The sequence below is a fragment of the Rhynchophorus ferrugineus genome, unplaced genomic scaffold (genome assembly GCF_030347505.1).
Source record: "Rhynchophorus ferrugineus isolate W39M unplaced genomic scaffold, kcgeb_rfMv2 rfM2, whole genome shotgun sequence".
In the NCBI taxonomy this organism is placed as follows: Eukaryota; Metazoa; Arthropoda; class Insecta; order Coleoptera; family Curculionidae; genus Rhynchophorus; species Rhynchophorus ferrugineus.
The window spans coordinates 34,231,803-34,248,496 of record NW_027472581.1 but is presented as its reverse complement, the minus strand read 5'-3'; the positions used below and the strand labels follow the sequence as shown (position 1 = coordinate 34,248,496).

General features: G+C 32.0%; 1 protein-coding gene across 1 annotated transcript; it reads right to left on the bottom strand.

Moving 5' to 3' along the window:
- Positions 1–9,879: 9,879 nt before the first annotated feature.
- Positions 9,880–10,991, bottom strand: LOC143190827 (uncharacterized). The gene is made up of 3 exons (XM_076395393.1): positions 10,515–10,991; positions 10,336–10,454; positions 9,880–10,050 (listed from the first exon to the last, which is right to left on the bottom strand). Exons 1-3 carry the CDS (start codon positions 10,834–10,836, stop codon positions 9,880–9,882), a joined length of 612 nt encoding a protein of 203 aa, XP_076251508.1. The 5' UTR covers positions 10,837–10,991.
- Positions 10,992–16,694: the final 5,703 nt, after the last annotated feature.

The window sequence follows — 16,694 nt, the reverse complement described above, 5'->3', positions numbered from 1 at the left end:
TTTCAGTTACGTTTAATGTTCATAGTTCAGTGGTGTTAATGAACTGTTGGTGGATTCAAGTCTAGAAAATTTGTTGAAAGTAACATCAAGGCAATTAAATATATTATACCAAATCCTAAAAGAGTAACAATTAAACCAACGGACATATGATGTATACAAAGTATACAACTAATATAAATTTTTTATATATTTTACTATATTTTTAATTTAGGAAATAATACCCATATATATATAAATCAGAAATTTAAGAAAATAAAACAATTCAAAAGGCCAACAAAAAGAGATGAAGGTAGAAAGGTAAAAACTAGATGAAGATGGATGAAGGTATAATGGGTACCAACAAAGAATTTTATTACAAGTAAAAACTATCAAGACGAGATAATACATTAAATAACATTAATAAAGAATCACAATAATATTGATTTATGTTAATAATAACAGGTCAATTGAAAAATCTCCAGCCTATCGTACTAAAACACATGTTTTTGCAAAACTAGTTTTTATTATTCAACATAATTCCCTTAAAGGGTAATACATTGATTATAGCGACCCTCCAACTTAACCATTTTTGTAGTACGATATGTCCTTTACTTCAAAATATGCCTCAGTTTCGGCGATCACCTCTTCATTCGACGAAAATGTCTCCCCAGCGAGCATTCTTTAGAGATCTCTGAACAGGGATTAGTTGCTGGGGGCTAGATCTGGAGAATACGGTGAATGGGGAAGCAACTCGAAGCCCAATTCATGGATTTTGCCACAGTTCTCACCGACTTGTGAGACGGTGCATTTTCTTGGTGAAGCAACGCTTTCTTTTTCTTCAAATGCGCCCGTTTTTCGGCGATTTCGTCCTCCAAACAGTCCAATAGCGTCATGGGCATCCCAAAATACAGACGCCATAATCCTACCAGCGAACTGTTGTGTTTTCCCACGATTTGGAGAGGGTTCATCAGTGTGCAGTCCACTCGGATTCATTTATTGTCATATATCGATGCAAAAACTCGGGTTTATTATGCTTGATCATCTTCAAACACTGCTCCGAATCATCAACTCGTCGTTGTTTTTGGTCAAAAGTGATCTGGCACCCACTTTGCACAGAGCTTCCTCATACCCAAATATTCGTGAATGATATGATGTACACGTTCAGTTGATATCTTTAGAGTGTCTGCTATTTCATTCAATTTCAATTTACGGTCATTCAAAATCATATTGTGGATTTCTTAAATGTTTTCATCAGTACCAGCTTCTCTTGGGCGTCCACTCCGTTCACCGTCTTCGGTGCTCATTTCACCACGTCTAAAGTTAACACACCAATCCTTGATGGTTGATTTTTCTGGGGAAGTTTCCTGAAACTGGGCATCAAGCCAAGTGTTTGCTTCAACTGTATTTTTCACTTCATAAAGCAATTTTTTTCAAAGGGCTATATATAATTCTATAATTCGCTATAATTCGCAAGCTAATGATCTGACAGCTGTCTAATTTATACACGCATCTTTTGAGGGTTAGTACTAACTAAAAAATGTATGGATTTAATTCTAGTAGCGCCATTTATGTTCATGCCGGAAACTTTTTTAATTGACCTGTTACAGTTCTTGCAAGAACAATGTTTCTTAGTTGATCACCAGATATTAAATTAAATTAAACTCTTAAAATTGTAAGTACTTTTACATCTTGGTAACTAAAATAAAAATATTCAGCAAAAGGTTGTAATAGTCACTATCTAAGTCATATCTAATATGTCAATATACAAGATGTTACAACGGTGATTACAATAACATTCGTTTATCAACTACTTCAACAAGATACAACAACAAAAAGTGTCAGCTCAGCATTCCCATCACCCGTTCGGAATACCACGTCCACCTAGAGCAGCGAATGAGTCATCAGGTGTCTTCTATGTAATTTGTCAACAATGCCGTTCTGTATTTTCTTACAATTTACATTCAAAATATGATGAAGCTGCTTTCTAAATCTAAAATAATCTAAAAAATAATATTAAAAATCTAAATATGTTGTAAACAGAGGAGAGGTAATTCTTGTTATTCTTGAATTTTGTTAGTCTATATTAGAATGAAATATTCGCATATGTCGTTTCTTTCATATTTCTTCGTCGACTATTTTTCTTTCATAGTCGAATAATGTTGATACATTTATTTGTTGCCGCTACAAATAATGTAAAATATAATATTATATTAACTTTCCTTAAGCGTTTAAACATAACTACCATATTTTTTTAAAAATTCCAACAATGCGGGAATAACCTCAAGTAATACAAAATATTAAACAACACTGTTTAATATTAACTAAAATAATTTAATCATATCTTAATTCACTTTCAAATACCCGCATGCATTTTTCGGTACAACGCTGCCAAATTTACCTCACAACGTCAAATTACACATCCATGGTTTATTTTTAGGTCCAATGATAATATCGCCTAAAATATTTGTTTATATATTATTTCTCGCCGATCTGACAGACGTTCCTGATTGCTTAATTTGGGCATTTATTAGAATTTAATTTGTAAAACACAAAAATTTACACCTAAAAATTCCTCCATATAAGCCTTAAACTCCAACGCCAAATTTCAAGCCTCCCGTTACTGCCGTTTTCCTCAATAAGTGACGCAAAATTTTCGGTAAACGGGTTAATATATAGATAGAAATAGATATAATATAATAGACATGGATAATAGATACAAAATTTCAAAATCGGCCATGTTAACACGTCAATTGAAAAGTCCCCAGCCTGGCGCATAGATGGCGCTACTAGAATTATATTCATATGTTTTTTAGTTAGCCCTAACCCTCGAAAGATGCGTATATAAATTTGCCTGTATTACATATAAAACTGCCCCCAGGTAAATCAACCATCAAGGATTGGTATGCCAAGTTTAGACGTGGTGAAATGAGCACCGAAGACGGTGAACGCAATGGACGCCTAAAAGAGGTTGTTACCGACGAATGACCGTAAATTGAAATTGAATGAAATAGCAGACACTAAAGATATCAACTGAACACGTACATCATATCATTCACAAACATTTGGGTGTGAGAAAGTGACAGTGATTGAATAAAACTTTATGAATATTGATTTATGATTCAATGCTGACAATAACAACTTGACAGGGTGATGAAAGATTAGACAACTAAAGGTCAGCATACAATTAATATATTTTAACTGTAGGAAATTGTATTATAGATTGGGAAAGCTTTATGACCATGGACCATGCGTGTTATTGTTCATAATATACATGAGCGTTTGGTTAAAATATATAAGAAAAATAATACTAACTCTTTTGCAGATATGGTAAATGCATTAAGGAGAATGCAGTGATTAAGGGTAATTTTATCAAGAAAGATGTATAGAGGTAGAAACAGAACAAACTAAGGAGAAATTTAATAATATCCTAATGACTTTACAAGGAAATATTGCATCGAAGGAAACAAGAACTATGCGTAAAAGGTAAATATGCTCTATAATGAAAGTAAAATACATTACTCAGATACAGATCTTAATTTGGTGTATTAGGCCTTCGGGGTATATCACTACATAAAAAAGCATGCCTAGAACTCTACATATATTAGTGTGGAAAAAAGTTTAATGTAAATAAATAAAACAGTTTTAACCTATAAATTATTGTGGCCATATAAATAATTGTAGTTTTAAGTTCTTCGATAATATATCCATTAGATTTACAATAATGTTAAAATAAATTATAATATATAACATTTTTGTTTCATTATTTTGTTTAGATTAGAATTTTGTTATATGTCAAAATCAAAAGGTGCTAAAACTCTGCGGTAACATTGCGATGTTTGTTGTTTTAAATTGACTATATATCTATAACGTAGTATAATTTAGGATATATAAGTAATACAGTAATACTTTTATATACAAATATAAAAACATAATAAATATCAGTTATAATAATATATAAATATTGTTATAAAGGTTATAAAGAAGATGTCGAAAAGGATCCTGTATATTATTACCCTCTTAATAGGCATGGAAAATTCGCCAAGTAAAAGTAACACCTTCCAGTTTTCCCATTATATCGGGAAATTGAATTCGCTAGAATAATCGGAAACATTCTACGAGATGAATGGTTTTTGTCAAAGCCCGTCTCTTAACTTGAAACTAAGCGACGAAACATAAGGAAAATATTTTACGCTTGATTGGCGAAACTAGAGAAAGCGCTTTATCTTGTATTTCTAAGAAGTGTATTAGCGAAAAATCGGCCTTTAAAGGGAAAATCTTTCACGTGAAAAACACCTGACATAAAAATAAAATAAATTCCTTTTCCCTTTCTTGTCTATAGATAGATTTAAAATTGCATATTATTCCTAAAAAACACATCCCTATTTTCAGTTATTCTCAATTTTATCATTAAATTTAATCATATACTTTTATTTATATTCTAAAATGTACGACCTTCGGCCTTTTAGGCTTTGATTGAGCTTCATCAAAATATTTTTCAAAATCAGATAAAGAAAACCAGCAAAATGACATTGACAGCCTAATTAAAATATGATCTAAAGACTAGGTTTCGCAATGAAATATTAACAGCCGGCTTGGTGGCGCAGTGGTAAAGGCTACAGGACGGTCCTCCTACTGTTACGACAGCCGCGGGTTCGAATCCCGCTGGGGCATGGTCGTAAAGTCATGTTTGTGAGGGAAATGATCCCAGTCACGCCAGTAACACCAGGCTGGGTAAAACCGGATGTCTTCTGGGATGATTTCTAAAGTTGGTCAATCGCCAGTCGGTAGGCTTAATGCTGAGGACCGTGGTTAAACTTTAGGCCTAGTCCAGATAAACCCATAGTTGGTAAAAGGACACTAATATATTGATATAAAAAAATATTAACATACCAAATTATTTTCTAGGTTGCAAACTCAGTTTCTCAATTTATATTGCCATAAAAATGTAGTTTTTACAACAAAATTTTAGTAAAATATTTTTTAAATTTATTTATCAAAACTAATGCACAAATAACGTACTAACAAATATCTACAACTAAAATATTTTGTACTGAACTTTGAGACTAGTGATACTATGCACATATATAAATGTATATTAACCTCTATATATTCACACAGCCTGAACTCTTCTCTGTTGACATGATTCTGAAGTCTTGTGAATCGAAAAATCTATTGATAATGTTCCCGACAATCTCATTTCTTGGGTCGCAATGGAGATCACAATACCAAGACGCTTTCACAATACACTTCAGCACTTTATTTTGGAACCTCTGAATCACCTTTTAATCTTAGTTTCACAGTGGTCTAAGAAACTAATACATTTTCCTAAACTTGTCGTTGAGAGTGTCGCATTCCTTTTTACCCCACTCCAAAAAAGGAGGAGGTTTTATGTTCGACTATGTATTTTTTATATGTGTTCACCGATTACTCCGTAAAGTAGGGGCCGATTTTCAAAATTCTTCTTTTATTCGAAAGAGTGCACTTCCCAGGTGGTCCCATTGAAGCTAAGTCAAGACTTGATGGTGGAATCCGGAGAAATCGAGGCAAAACATCATATTTCAAAGACACAATGTTTTCACATATTTATTTTTTTTAATAATCAGATATTTGTGAATAATATCATTGCTGAGCTGATGATTTTGCCGAGCCGAAATACTCCAAAAATAATAATATAATATTCTGTCATCTACACAAAATTAAATTACGAACAAACAAATCTAATTTGTTGTTCGGCACCGACTTCAAACCGATCATTTGGCAATAGTTAAAATAATATTGTAAATAGATAAATAGTTTTAGGTAGGTATTAAACTAAATTGTGTTTATACAGTAGAATATAAAATACGTGTAGGAGATAGATTAGATAATGTTTTTGTTTATTTTTATTTAGTTACTAGCTGACCCGACAGACTTCGTCCTGTCAAAAAGATTTGTAATGTGGCAGTTTTTGTGCCTACGTATTTTAAAAAATTCTCCTGGAGAGAACCATCACCCTGGTGATAGGGCGTTGTGAATAAAAAATAATTAAATAAAACATATATAAGGATTGAAAAGTAAGTAATCGCTTTATTGTTAATCATGTGAATCATAATTATTATTATTATTATCATTGTAGTGCTTTGTGGTATACGATGTTTTTTGTTTGATTACCTGGCGCATAGATAAACAAATCTGATGGTTTTCCAACACGGGAACAGGCAACATACAATTGACCATGTGAGAAACATGGGTTTTCTAGATTAATACCACAAACACTTAATGATTGCCCCTGGGACTTGTTTATAGTCATAGCAAAAGCAAGCCGCACTGGAAACTGTAGTCGTTTAAACTGAAATGGCACATCAGTCGGAATCATTGAGATGCGCGGTATGAGAACATCTTCTCCTTTATACTTTCCTTTGAGTATAGTTTCTTCTATCACATTGTTTAGTAATTTTTTTATCGCTAACCATGTACCGTTGCAAAGACGCGGTTGGTTGATATTTCGCAACATTATAACCACCGATCCAACCTTTAATTGAAGATTGTGAGGTGGCAATCCTGGCAAATCCAGCGAGTTTAAAAATTCCGGTGGATAGTTGACTATTGATGATGACTATATATGATGACTATATATGACTATCATCTTGATTAGTAGCCGAATCAACTGATTTATATATCCTCAATTCGCCTGTAATTTGTTCTTGAATTTTGAAATTTAATTCATTTACATCTATGTTTTTTGCAGCCAGTATAGCTCGTTCGCTCAACCAATCATGGTTTCTGTAATTTTGAGAAACATCTGGAAACACCTTCTGAATAAGTTCATCTTTTGATCGAGTTAACTGACAAAAACTTTGAGGAAAGTTAATGCAGCCAGTCAACATGTCTATAGGAAATTTGCCATTACCAATGTCAATGAGTTGTTTAGAGAATATGTTTCCAGATTGGTCATTTTGCAACTCGACACGCATATTCTTGCTTAAATAAAGTACTTTGACATGTTTCCACAAATTGGAGGACTTTAGACATGCATTGAGTTCATCAGCTGGCGTTGATCGTGGAATCACTGGCAATGTTTGACGAAAATCTCCTGCTAATAAAATCATTGCACCACCAAATCGGTTATTATTGCTACGTAGATCTTTTAAGGTTCTGTCTAAAGCCTCCAAAGATTTTTTATGTGCCATCGTGCATTCATCCCAAACAATCAATTTACATTGCTGCAAAACCTTTGCCATTGCAGAGTTCTTCGAAACGTTGCAGGTTGGAGTTTCATTGCTTTGCATATTTAATGGCAATTTTAGTGCTGAATGGGCTGTTCAACCACCTTCAAACAAAGTTGCTGCGATTCCCGACGAAGCGAGTGCAAGTGCAATTTTATTTTGTGAGCGAATTGTTGCTAATATTAATGAAATCTAAAAAGTTTTTCCTGTACCACCAGGTGCATCTAAGAAGTAAATCCCTCCAGTTTCGTTATTTGTTACTTTCATAAGAGTTTCAAATACATACTTCTGTTGTTCATTTAACAGTGGAAGATTTGTTTGAAGTAATTCTTTCAAAGCGTTGAGATCATACAGTCTTTCTCGATGCAACTCTTGGTTAAAAGCGTCATGCATTGGACGATTGGGCGCGGTCAGGCCTAATTGAATTAATAGTTTGTTTGACATTATCAAGCACATGTCCTCAATTGAAATCAATGCTTCATTGTAAATTTCTTCACTGATTTGTATATTTGGATTTCCCATTCTATTCTGTATTTGATACAAAATATCATCACACATATAATCTTTGTACTTAATCCACAAATCAATTGGGTTTGATGGGAAGCATGTAGATATGATTATAGAAAACAATGTTCGTATTTGATGAGCGTGTGATGATATTACAGCATCATTGAGAGTTTGATCCCAATGAGCGTCATTTTCAAGCAATTGCAAACGTTGACAGGCTTCTCTGTAGGATCCACACAATTCACCATCAACAGTTCGTAACTGTTGGAATGATGTTGGGCCACGTACATTGACTAATAGCAGTCGTAAATAAAAACATTCATCATTGCTTGGATGTACTGAATAAATCCGGCCAATCGCATCGGTGGAGTAAACATCTGTATATCCTGGAACTGGTTTTCCTTGTTTCCGTCGTATAAATCTCCTTGAGGATTGATTCTAGGTATAATATTTTGGCATTTCAGAATATAGTAATGTTTGTGCGAAATCATCGTTTTGGCATGTCTCAAAAAAACTGGTTAATGTAGTAGATGGTGGCTGAGCAGCTCTTTGTACTGCGATCTGTGCTGTAAAATACACTCTTTGTCCAATTTCTAAATGCACAGCTAAGTGAACAACAGAAGGGTGTCTCTCATGAATGGGAAAAGAAAATATTCGCCAAACTGCTTCATTACTACTGACATAGCGGCCCATTTGGTATTGGGTAACTTCATCATTAGAATTCTCTGCACCGATTCCAATCACAGCCATATCACTCCATTTGGTTACATATTTGCAAATGTATTTAATCGATTTCACTGAATGGCAAGATTCAACGTTGATGTGTGCTTTGAATGTCTTTGATAAAATGGGTGAATATGGAACAATCCAATGATTATCTATTTCAATATCTTGTTGATTTAATTTGACAATTGTTGATTTTCCATTGTCTGCTGTCGATCTGCGACGATACAATGGATAACCGTCATTACCAGTAATTGTTTCCGATATTAATGTCCGTGGATATCGTTTTGAACATTTACCATCCATCATACACGGTGAATTTTGATTAAGAGTTCCACAGGGACCATGTATCATGTTTTTGATAACTACCTCATGCAATCCAGGATCTACTTGTACATTAGGGATTTCAGCTGATATCACTGCATCAACTTCATTTGGCCTTACCTTTTCAACCAACCAAATCAAAATGTGTGCATGTGGCAATCCTCGTTTCTGCCACTCCACAGAATACATCCAGCAGCGTGTCTCACCAAACACATTATGTTGTACGATGAAATTCATTAAAGATTTCAACTTTTGTCTAAATACTCTGGCTGTAATATCATGACGATCAATGGGTGATTGCCCAGGGAATAACTCCTGCTTAATTTCTATCCATTGCGGATTGCATGTAAATGTGATGAACAAATCTGCTGTACCATAATGACGAACATACGACATGGCATCATGAGCATATTCGTGCATATGCCGAGGGCTTCCGATGTATGTTGCTGGAAGAATAGTCATCCGACCGACATTCTGTGCATTTCCATCAGTATTAATCTCATCTCGAAGGTGAATATACTCTTCAGATCGGAGTTTGGTTTGATTCAACCTGATGAATGTTAATCTCTCCCTTTCAATTTTAACACACATGTCAACAACATATTTGTGATATAAACGCCGACATTTCAATATGTGATTATCTTCATTTTCCCGAATCATTAGGTGGTATGAATAATAGTTCATTGAACTGACTTTTTTGTTGGTTTCAGAACCTGTAAACAGATTTTGTTTTAATAACATTCAAATACATAATATAGTGACTGAGATATTATCGCCATAGCTAAACTAATATTTTAGTTACCTGTAATGGGATTTATCATTTTTATTGATAAATCGTAGCCATCTTCACCTTGCCAAAATATAATGGGATATTGCAGTGCATCATATGAGCGGTGTGTTTCCTTTATACGTTGTAATTGATCATTCCGACGATGTAAAACAATATCACGGGATTCCAAGTTTTCTCCAACTACAACGATAGCAACTTCATCAATAGTTGGTGCATTAAAACGTCTTGTATGTTGACCTGCAGGTGTTTTATCAGCTCTGATTACAATTTTGTGATTATCGGATGGCATCAGATCCAGGGCAGTTTTAAACAATATAATCAATTGATTGTGTTGATGAAATAAAGTTTGTTCTACAATAGACCTAATTGTTCTACAATAGACCTCTTTACTAAATTGTTATGTGCACAACGCAGATCAATTTCTTGTGGTGAATTGCCCATAAAATAAATTTGCAGGAATTTGTTGTCGCTATCTGACACTGGTAACAGTGAACCTGCTCTGTGATATATTTGCCCTTGTATCTGTAAATAAAAAAAAATATTATGGTGTGGTATAAATTAATGGATTGTCAGTGATCAAACTTAAATAATATTTGATCTTAAAAAGTATATATTTAGTTTTAACTAATATCTATCAAATATAAAATATAATAAAAGTCTCACTGAAACTGAATCACCATATAATATGATGACTAAGTGATATATTTCGTAATGATTAAGAAATTGAAGATTAGTAACACATCTTAACTTTGGTGACAGAAAATTTTGTTCGCTAAAATAATTATGAGTAACTGGTATAATACATACCTTGAAAGTTGGCATAAAATTTTCCCGAACTACATTTGTTGCCCCAAATGAAGTCATTTGAAAGCAATTGTTATATTGTTGGATATGTGTCAAAAAGTGTATAGAATCTGTTCCTATTCCTGAAACCAATGAGTACAATGGTTCTGGTGGTGGATCCAATGGTATCAATTTCACTTTACCATTTGCGCAACACAATCCATTGGCTTCGTTTTTGTATTTTAATGCCTTACAGTGTGAGCAAACCAAGTTCATAGAACCAATAACAACACATTGGTAGTTACTGTAGTCAATTGACACATCGTAACTGAAAGCAGCTCGATTCAAACTTGCGCGATTATTAGTTGAACGTCGCGCTCGCGCTTCACGCGTTTGTGATATCCGAATTCTTTCACGTTCATTTCCGTCGTCACGTTCTTGTGCAGTACGATTAGATCGGTAATTAGCTTGGTTTATAGCATTTCTGGTTCTTCTACCTAAATTGCTTCGTCTTATAGGAGGCATATCAAATATAAATTATTTTTTCACTAATCACGAACTAAACAAACACAAACTAACTAAACACTCTGCACAAAACACGATATACGAATTTGTTTCGTGTATCAGTTGACAATTCATCTGTCATCTGTCAAAAGTCATCTGTAACAGACAACTTTTTTTTTTAAATTTGATATGACTTGAACTCAAATCCTTTTAAGCCGTACGAATTGTTTTATTTATTTAAAATTTGGATATTAAAAATAATAAAACACTGTTGGTAACGCGATTTTTGTTTGACTGATGTAATGACGTGGAAACTGATGCATTTTATCTCGCGTGCCGAAACTAATACAAAAGAAACGCGAGTTTCGGAACGCGACATTAAACTCCTCCAACTATGTATTCTGTGCTCCAACGCACACACGCACATTGTTTTGATAGATATGATCTTTGACGTTAGGAACACACCTACATTGCTTAGACAACAGTGAGTGCTTGTAATTTAATATGAACTTTATACCATAGCAATAAAGCTCAAATTGACTACGATTTAGTTACAAATCATTTGTATGGGAAAAAGAAAAGGGCTATTTTTAGGGTTTTTCCAGCAATAATTCTAATTTTTCTCGCCGTAAAAACCACCCTTGAACTTCAACGAACATTTTAAAAAAAGATTTGGCCAAATTGGTCCAGGCGTTGTTGAGTTATGCGCTTACCAACACATTTTGCGATTCATTTTTATATATAAGATAAGAACGATTATTATATACATATCTTATTGTATATCTTTTTTAATGCTAAAAGCTAAGTTTGATTACTATTTACTTTTTAGTGAGTTCCTTATTTATTTTTTGAAGTCGGATCAATTTTTTTTCTTAAGAATATATATTTTATTTATATATTCCTTTCATCTGAGCTTTTGGCTTCCAGCGTCATGTCAAGGTGAAATCATTTTGATTTATGTAATTGAATTCGTATTAATTTAATTTCAATTCGTTTTTAAAAATTATATTGTTATCTTAAAACCATTCTACATACAAATGAATACAATGTTATTAAAAATTCTCTCCATTTATGGCCGATGCTGCATATATAATATTAAGGACGAAAGAAGGTCAAAATTAAACTAATGAGAAGTAAAGTAAATAGGCGAGTTGAATCAACTGTTTATACATACAGCCCCAAAGGTAAAACTCGAAATGTTACGCTCCTTTACATAAAGATCAAATAAGTAAATAATACAGAGCAAAGGTCGAAGTGAATACGTATTTGCACTCAGTTCTGCGGATTTTTTTCTAGCTTTGCATTTTTTAAATAGACTGAAGCTTTTTAAATAATCTTCTACAGCTATCGTGACTTTTTCCCCTTTGTTTATTTATATTTCTGTGTTAAATAACACGTTTTCGATTAAAATTTAATGTTTACATCTTATACCTTAAATTATATGGCATGCTTTTAATAGACGTAGGAAACTATTTTGAGAATATTATAATGTCTTAACATCCCTATACGAACGAAAGTCATTCAAATTTATTAATCACCCTCTTTCTATGACAAGGGCTCAGTAGGAATTTCATTACTCAGAGATTTATCGAGCAGTGCAGATATATGGCTTCTATTAAAATAATAAAAGCCGAATTGCATTGAATTATAAATCCAAATCTATTAATGTATTTGGTTGGATAATCCAACGATGAGCCCCAAAAAGACATAAATTAAGATGACAGAAAGCAATCTAGATAAAAGGAGTTTAACCATGTTTGAGTCTAGTTGCGGCCGATCATCAGCATGACAGAATATTATTCCTTCTGTAAATATTTTCATATAATTCTCTTTGATTATCATGACGTTTTGCAAAAAAATATTAACAACAATACATATTAGTTTTTTCCCAAATTCTAACATGCCTTTCCTCTGTAAACCTATGCAATTCATCTTATCTACTTTTTCCAACTCAGTTGCGAATAATGGGCCTGTGTTGATTTGAAAAATCACTTCACCTTATTATTAACTATTACATTCGTACTTTAATTTCATTTAAAGATAAAGATTGATTTGTTTTGTGGAAATGTTTCACGACGTCCAACATGTAGATGTCGCCATTTTTAACATATTACTTCTTTTATTCGCTATGGCAAGAGCCGCGATTTGATTGGTTCACTTCGTTCTATGGTGTGTTTATTTATTTTGTACGCCATTTTCAATGTACCTTATAACTATAGAAAACAGTATGATGAACAGCTGTTTATAACGTTTATAGATTAAATTATTATTTTATTTAATTAATACATGCAAATCGGTATTTGAAATGCATTCTCGTTCTACGAACTGTTGTGTATTGGGATGCACAGACAGTGAGGAAATACATCATCTTTTTCCGTAAAAAAGTACCCGATAATATTTAAGAAATGATAGAAAACATTAAATATCCTAAACTGGTTGGGTTAAACATGAAACAGATTTATGATCGTTACCGCGTGTATCATGGACATTTTTGTGATACTTTCCTTTAGGTACTTAAGAAAAAATTATTGATGGCGAAAATAATACCACGAGCACAGAATATGTGCAAATAGAAGTGGATCAAAATCAAAATGATATAGAAGGTAATTTGAAGGAGTCAATCACATTTCTGTTGATAATTGTTACCATTAATTTCTAAACCGTCCTACTATATTTATAGTGTCAATTTCCATCGTTCCAAGCCCACAACCAGAGTGTTCGAAGCAACTAACATCGACATTTGAACAAATTCCAGAAGGTAATGGAAAGTTTGTAATAATTCAGCCAGTGCCCCATTTCTGCTATTCTTACCGTTAGTTACTTGACTCTATAATTTCAGTTCCAGATGTTCGTATAAGAGCAAACAATTATATAAAAAATAAAATAATTATATAAAACATAAATAATTATATAAAACAATGTATATAATATTTATATTATATATATATATATATATATATATATATATATATATATATATATATATTTATATATATTATATTTATATATTTATATATAATATATATATTTATATATATACATATATATATATATATATATATATATATATATATATATATATATATATATATATATATATATATATATATTCATAAAAAAACTGTTTTTTATTTAAATTACTAATTATTAAGATTACTAATGAGCCATTCAAATATCTTCACAGTAAAATATTTTTATACAGGTGCCTATAATGGGCATTAAATTTCACTAATCAAATTACTTGAGTGGCTAATTATGACGCCCTCTGGATGTTGGGCAAAGCAAAACTTTGCGCCAGAATCCCCTATTGAGTTGCATCTATATCTTGGGAAACCATTCCAAACAGGGATACCATGGAAATTTGAGAGGAATCAGTACCAATTAGAATATAATTAAAGGCAAGATGGTGGACGAAGGCACAGGCGATACTCAAAAATAATTTCTAATGTTATCAAGCGACTATAAACTGTCTAGATGGGATAACGACCACGTACATCTTTGTGGTCGCTTTTTTAGGAGGGAAGTGTTATATCGCTCAACTGTTACGGTACTGGCTACGAACTGAGAAATTTATTAACGTCGGAAGTATTATTATTACCTATATATTTAATACATTTTCATAAATGATATAAGTATGACATAATTGTATAAAACAACTTTTGAGAGAAAGCGTAATAAAAATACATAAATAATAAGTGCCTAATTCCGTACTAGAAACTTTGGATGCGAATGCCAATATAAGCAAACATGTGGCCAACAAACAATATTTCGGAACAGTTTATCTTCTTCTAAAAATACATACAATTAACAGCGAAATATTTCAGATTTTATTAAACGAAATAATCAAGAGCAACTGCTTACACCTACATAATGTTATAGTTTGAACTACTGAAATTATAATTTTAGTGCGCAAATAATTTAAATCAACATGTATTAAATAAAATAATTGTATTAAATTATTATTAAATAGAGACTACCTTCTTTTCTCTTTCATATATTAAATTCGAAATAGAGCATTAAGATAATCTTGATTCATTACCTGCTTCGTATGTAGACGGTCTTAGAATTTTGTCGCGGTGCCCTTACTATTATTTAGTATAACTGAAATACACAAAAATACTTCCATAATATTACCTAGCTCCTGTTCAAAATAATTGACTAAAGACGTAGTCTGTTTCTGACTCCAACTATATATTAGCTTTGGTATTTTCAATCAGAGTAATCACCAATATTGAGCAGTGATTTGAAATTTATTAAAACAAGCAAAGCGTCAAAACTATGATTGTCAATTTAAAACCTCATATATTATTATGAGTAATGTTTTATTTGCAATATATCTCTATTCAACTGTAATAAAATAGGATACATTACTCCACAAATATCTCCGGGTTTGGTGCATGCACATATTGAGCTCCATTTATTTTTAAACATACTTTAAACATAGCTTTGTTTACTTAAATTCTTTTAATCGTGATTGATAGATTTACATATATATATATATAATAACTAAGAGAACCATTTTAAATTACATTACCATAAAAAAATCTAAAATCGTTTAGATCAAACCCAGCCAATATATCTTATAGATATTCTTATCTCCAAAATAAAAATCCAAATATGATCAACTATGATGGCTACTATTCTTGATCCAAAAACCCCATTAATGAGTTTACTACCTCGACATGACCTACTTGACCATGACCTAGTTGACTTACCTCTTTCGATTAATATATTGCACCTTTACTAGCCTATAATGAATAGAAATCTGAATCAATACTTCATTATTATTACCAAATAATTTACTTACCTATACTCTTATATAATAATGTATTGTATTTTCCTTGTCATTAAATCGTTAAGGTGTCGTTTATATTTTGTTTATTTGATTCAGGTCTACTTTTGTAGGCAAATCTAATTATTTCACAGTTTAACTAAACAATATTCTTACATCTTAACAAAATTGCTGTCTAATTTCTTCTTCTCTAATTCTCTGAATTCCACATTCCTCGACTTTTACTCTCAAAAAATTTTAGCTACATCTATAAAATAAAATTTAAATCATTACGAATATATTATGTTTAAAATAAATGTCTAATTATTACCATTTACTACAACTTTTGCTACTATTCTTGATGGACAAACCTAATTAATGACTTGACTACTTCCAACCCAACAAGAGTAATTTGCTTCTCTATTCTTGTTATCCTTAAATTTTGGAATATGTTGGTACCTATTCAATGTCGTTGAAAATGATGTGTTGTAAATTTGGCAACTAACATTCTCATTATAAATAAAACTGATGCTGTTTGAATTTTATAACTTTTAAAAATTTAACCTTACATTCTGCACTTATCCTTGTTCATCCATATTTTAAAACCAATATATGTCAAATCACCAAGAATAACACAATTTAATTATTATTACTAGAATTGTTAATGTAACACAAAATCTAAATATTCTAGATTTTTTGTTGTTTTGACTTGATCGACTGTACCGATCGACTCCAAAAGAACGTTTCACGATTAGAAAAGGAAGGCAATATAGTTTATTCTATACAGGAAAATACGTATGCGCCATATCTGGAGATATTTGTGAAGTAATGTATCCTGAATAAATTGAAAAGAAAAAATAAGATCTGATTTTAAAACAAATTTTTAAACTGCGACTGGAAATAATTTCGACGGGCTATACTTTAGTTAAATATGTTTAGGGAAATCATTGTGTATTGAGACAGTAACATTTGTCCGAAATTTATTTATTATAGCAAGTTATTTGAATTATTCTAAAAAAAAATTCTGTTATATAAACACTAATTGACACATTGTGTTAGAATAGGTTTTATAATAACCTTCAGGAAGGAATACAAATAGTAGTTGTGG

What these genes read in the sequence shown, in the direction of transcription:
- LOC143190827 (XM_076395393.1), bottom strand. Translation starts at nt 10,836, where the DNA reads ATGCCTCCTATAAGACGAAGCAATTTAGGTAGAAGAACCAGAAATGCT. An exon ending in TGGATTGTGTTGCGCAAATG is followed by an intron (nt 10,455 to 10,514) that starts GTAAAGTGAAAT and finishes CATTGGTTTCAG; the next exon opens with GAATAGGAACAGATTCTATA. An exon ending in ATTTTATGCCAACTTTCAAG is followed by an intron (nt 10,051 to 10,335) that starts GTATGTATTATA and finishes TTTTATTTACAG; the next exon opens with ATACAAGGGCAAATATATCA.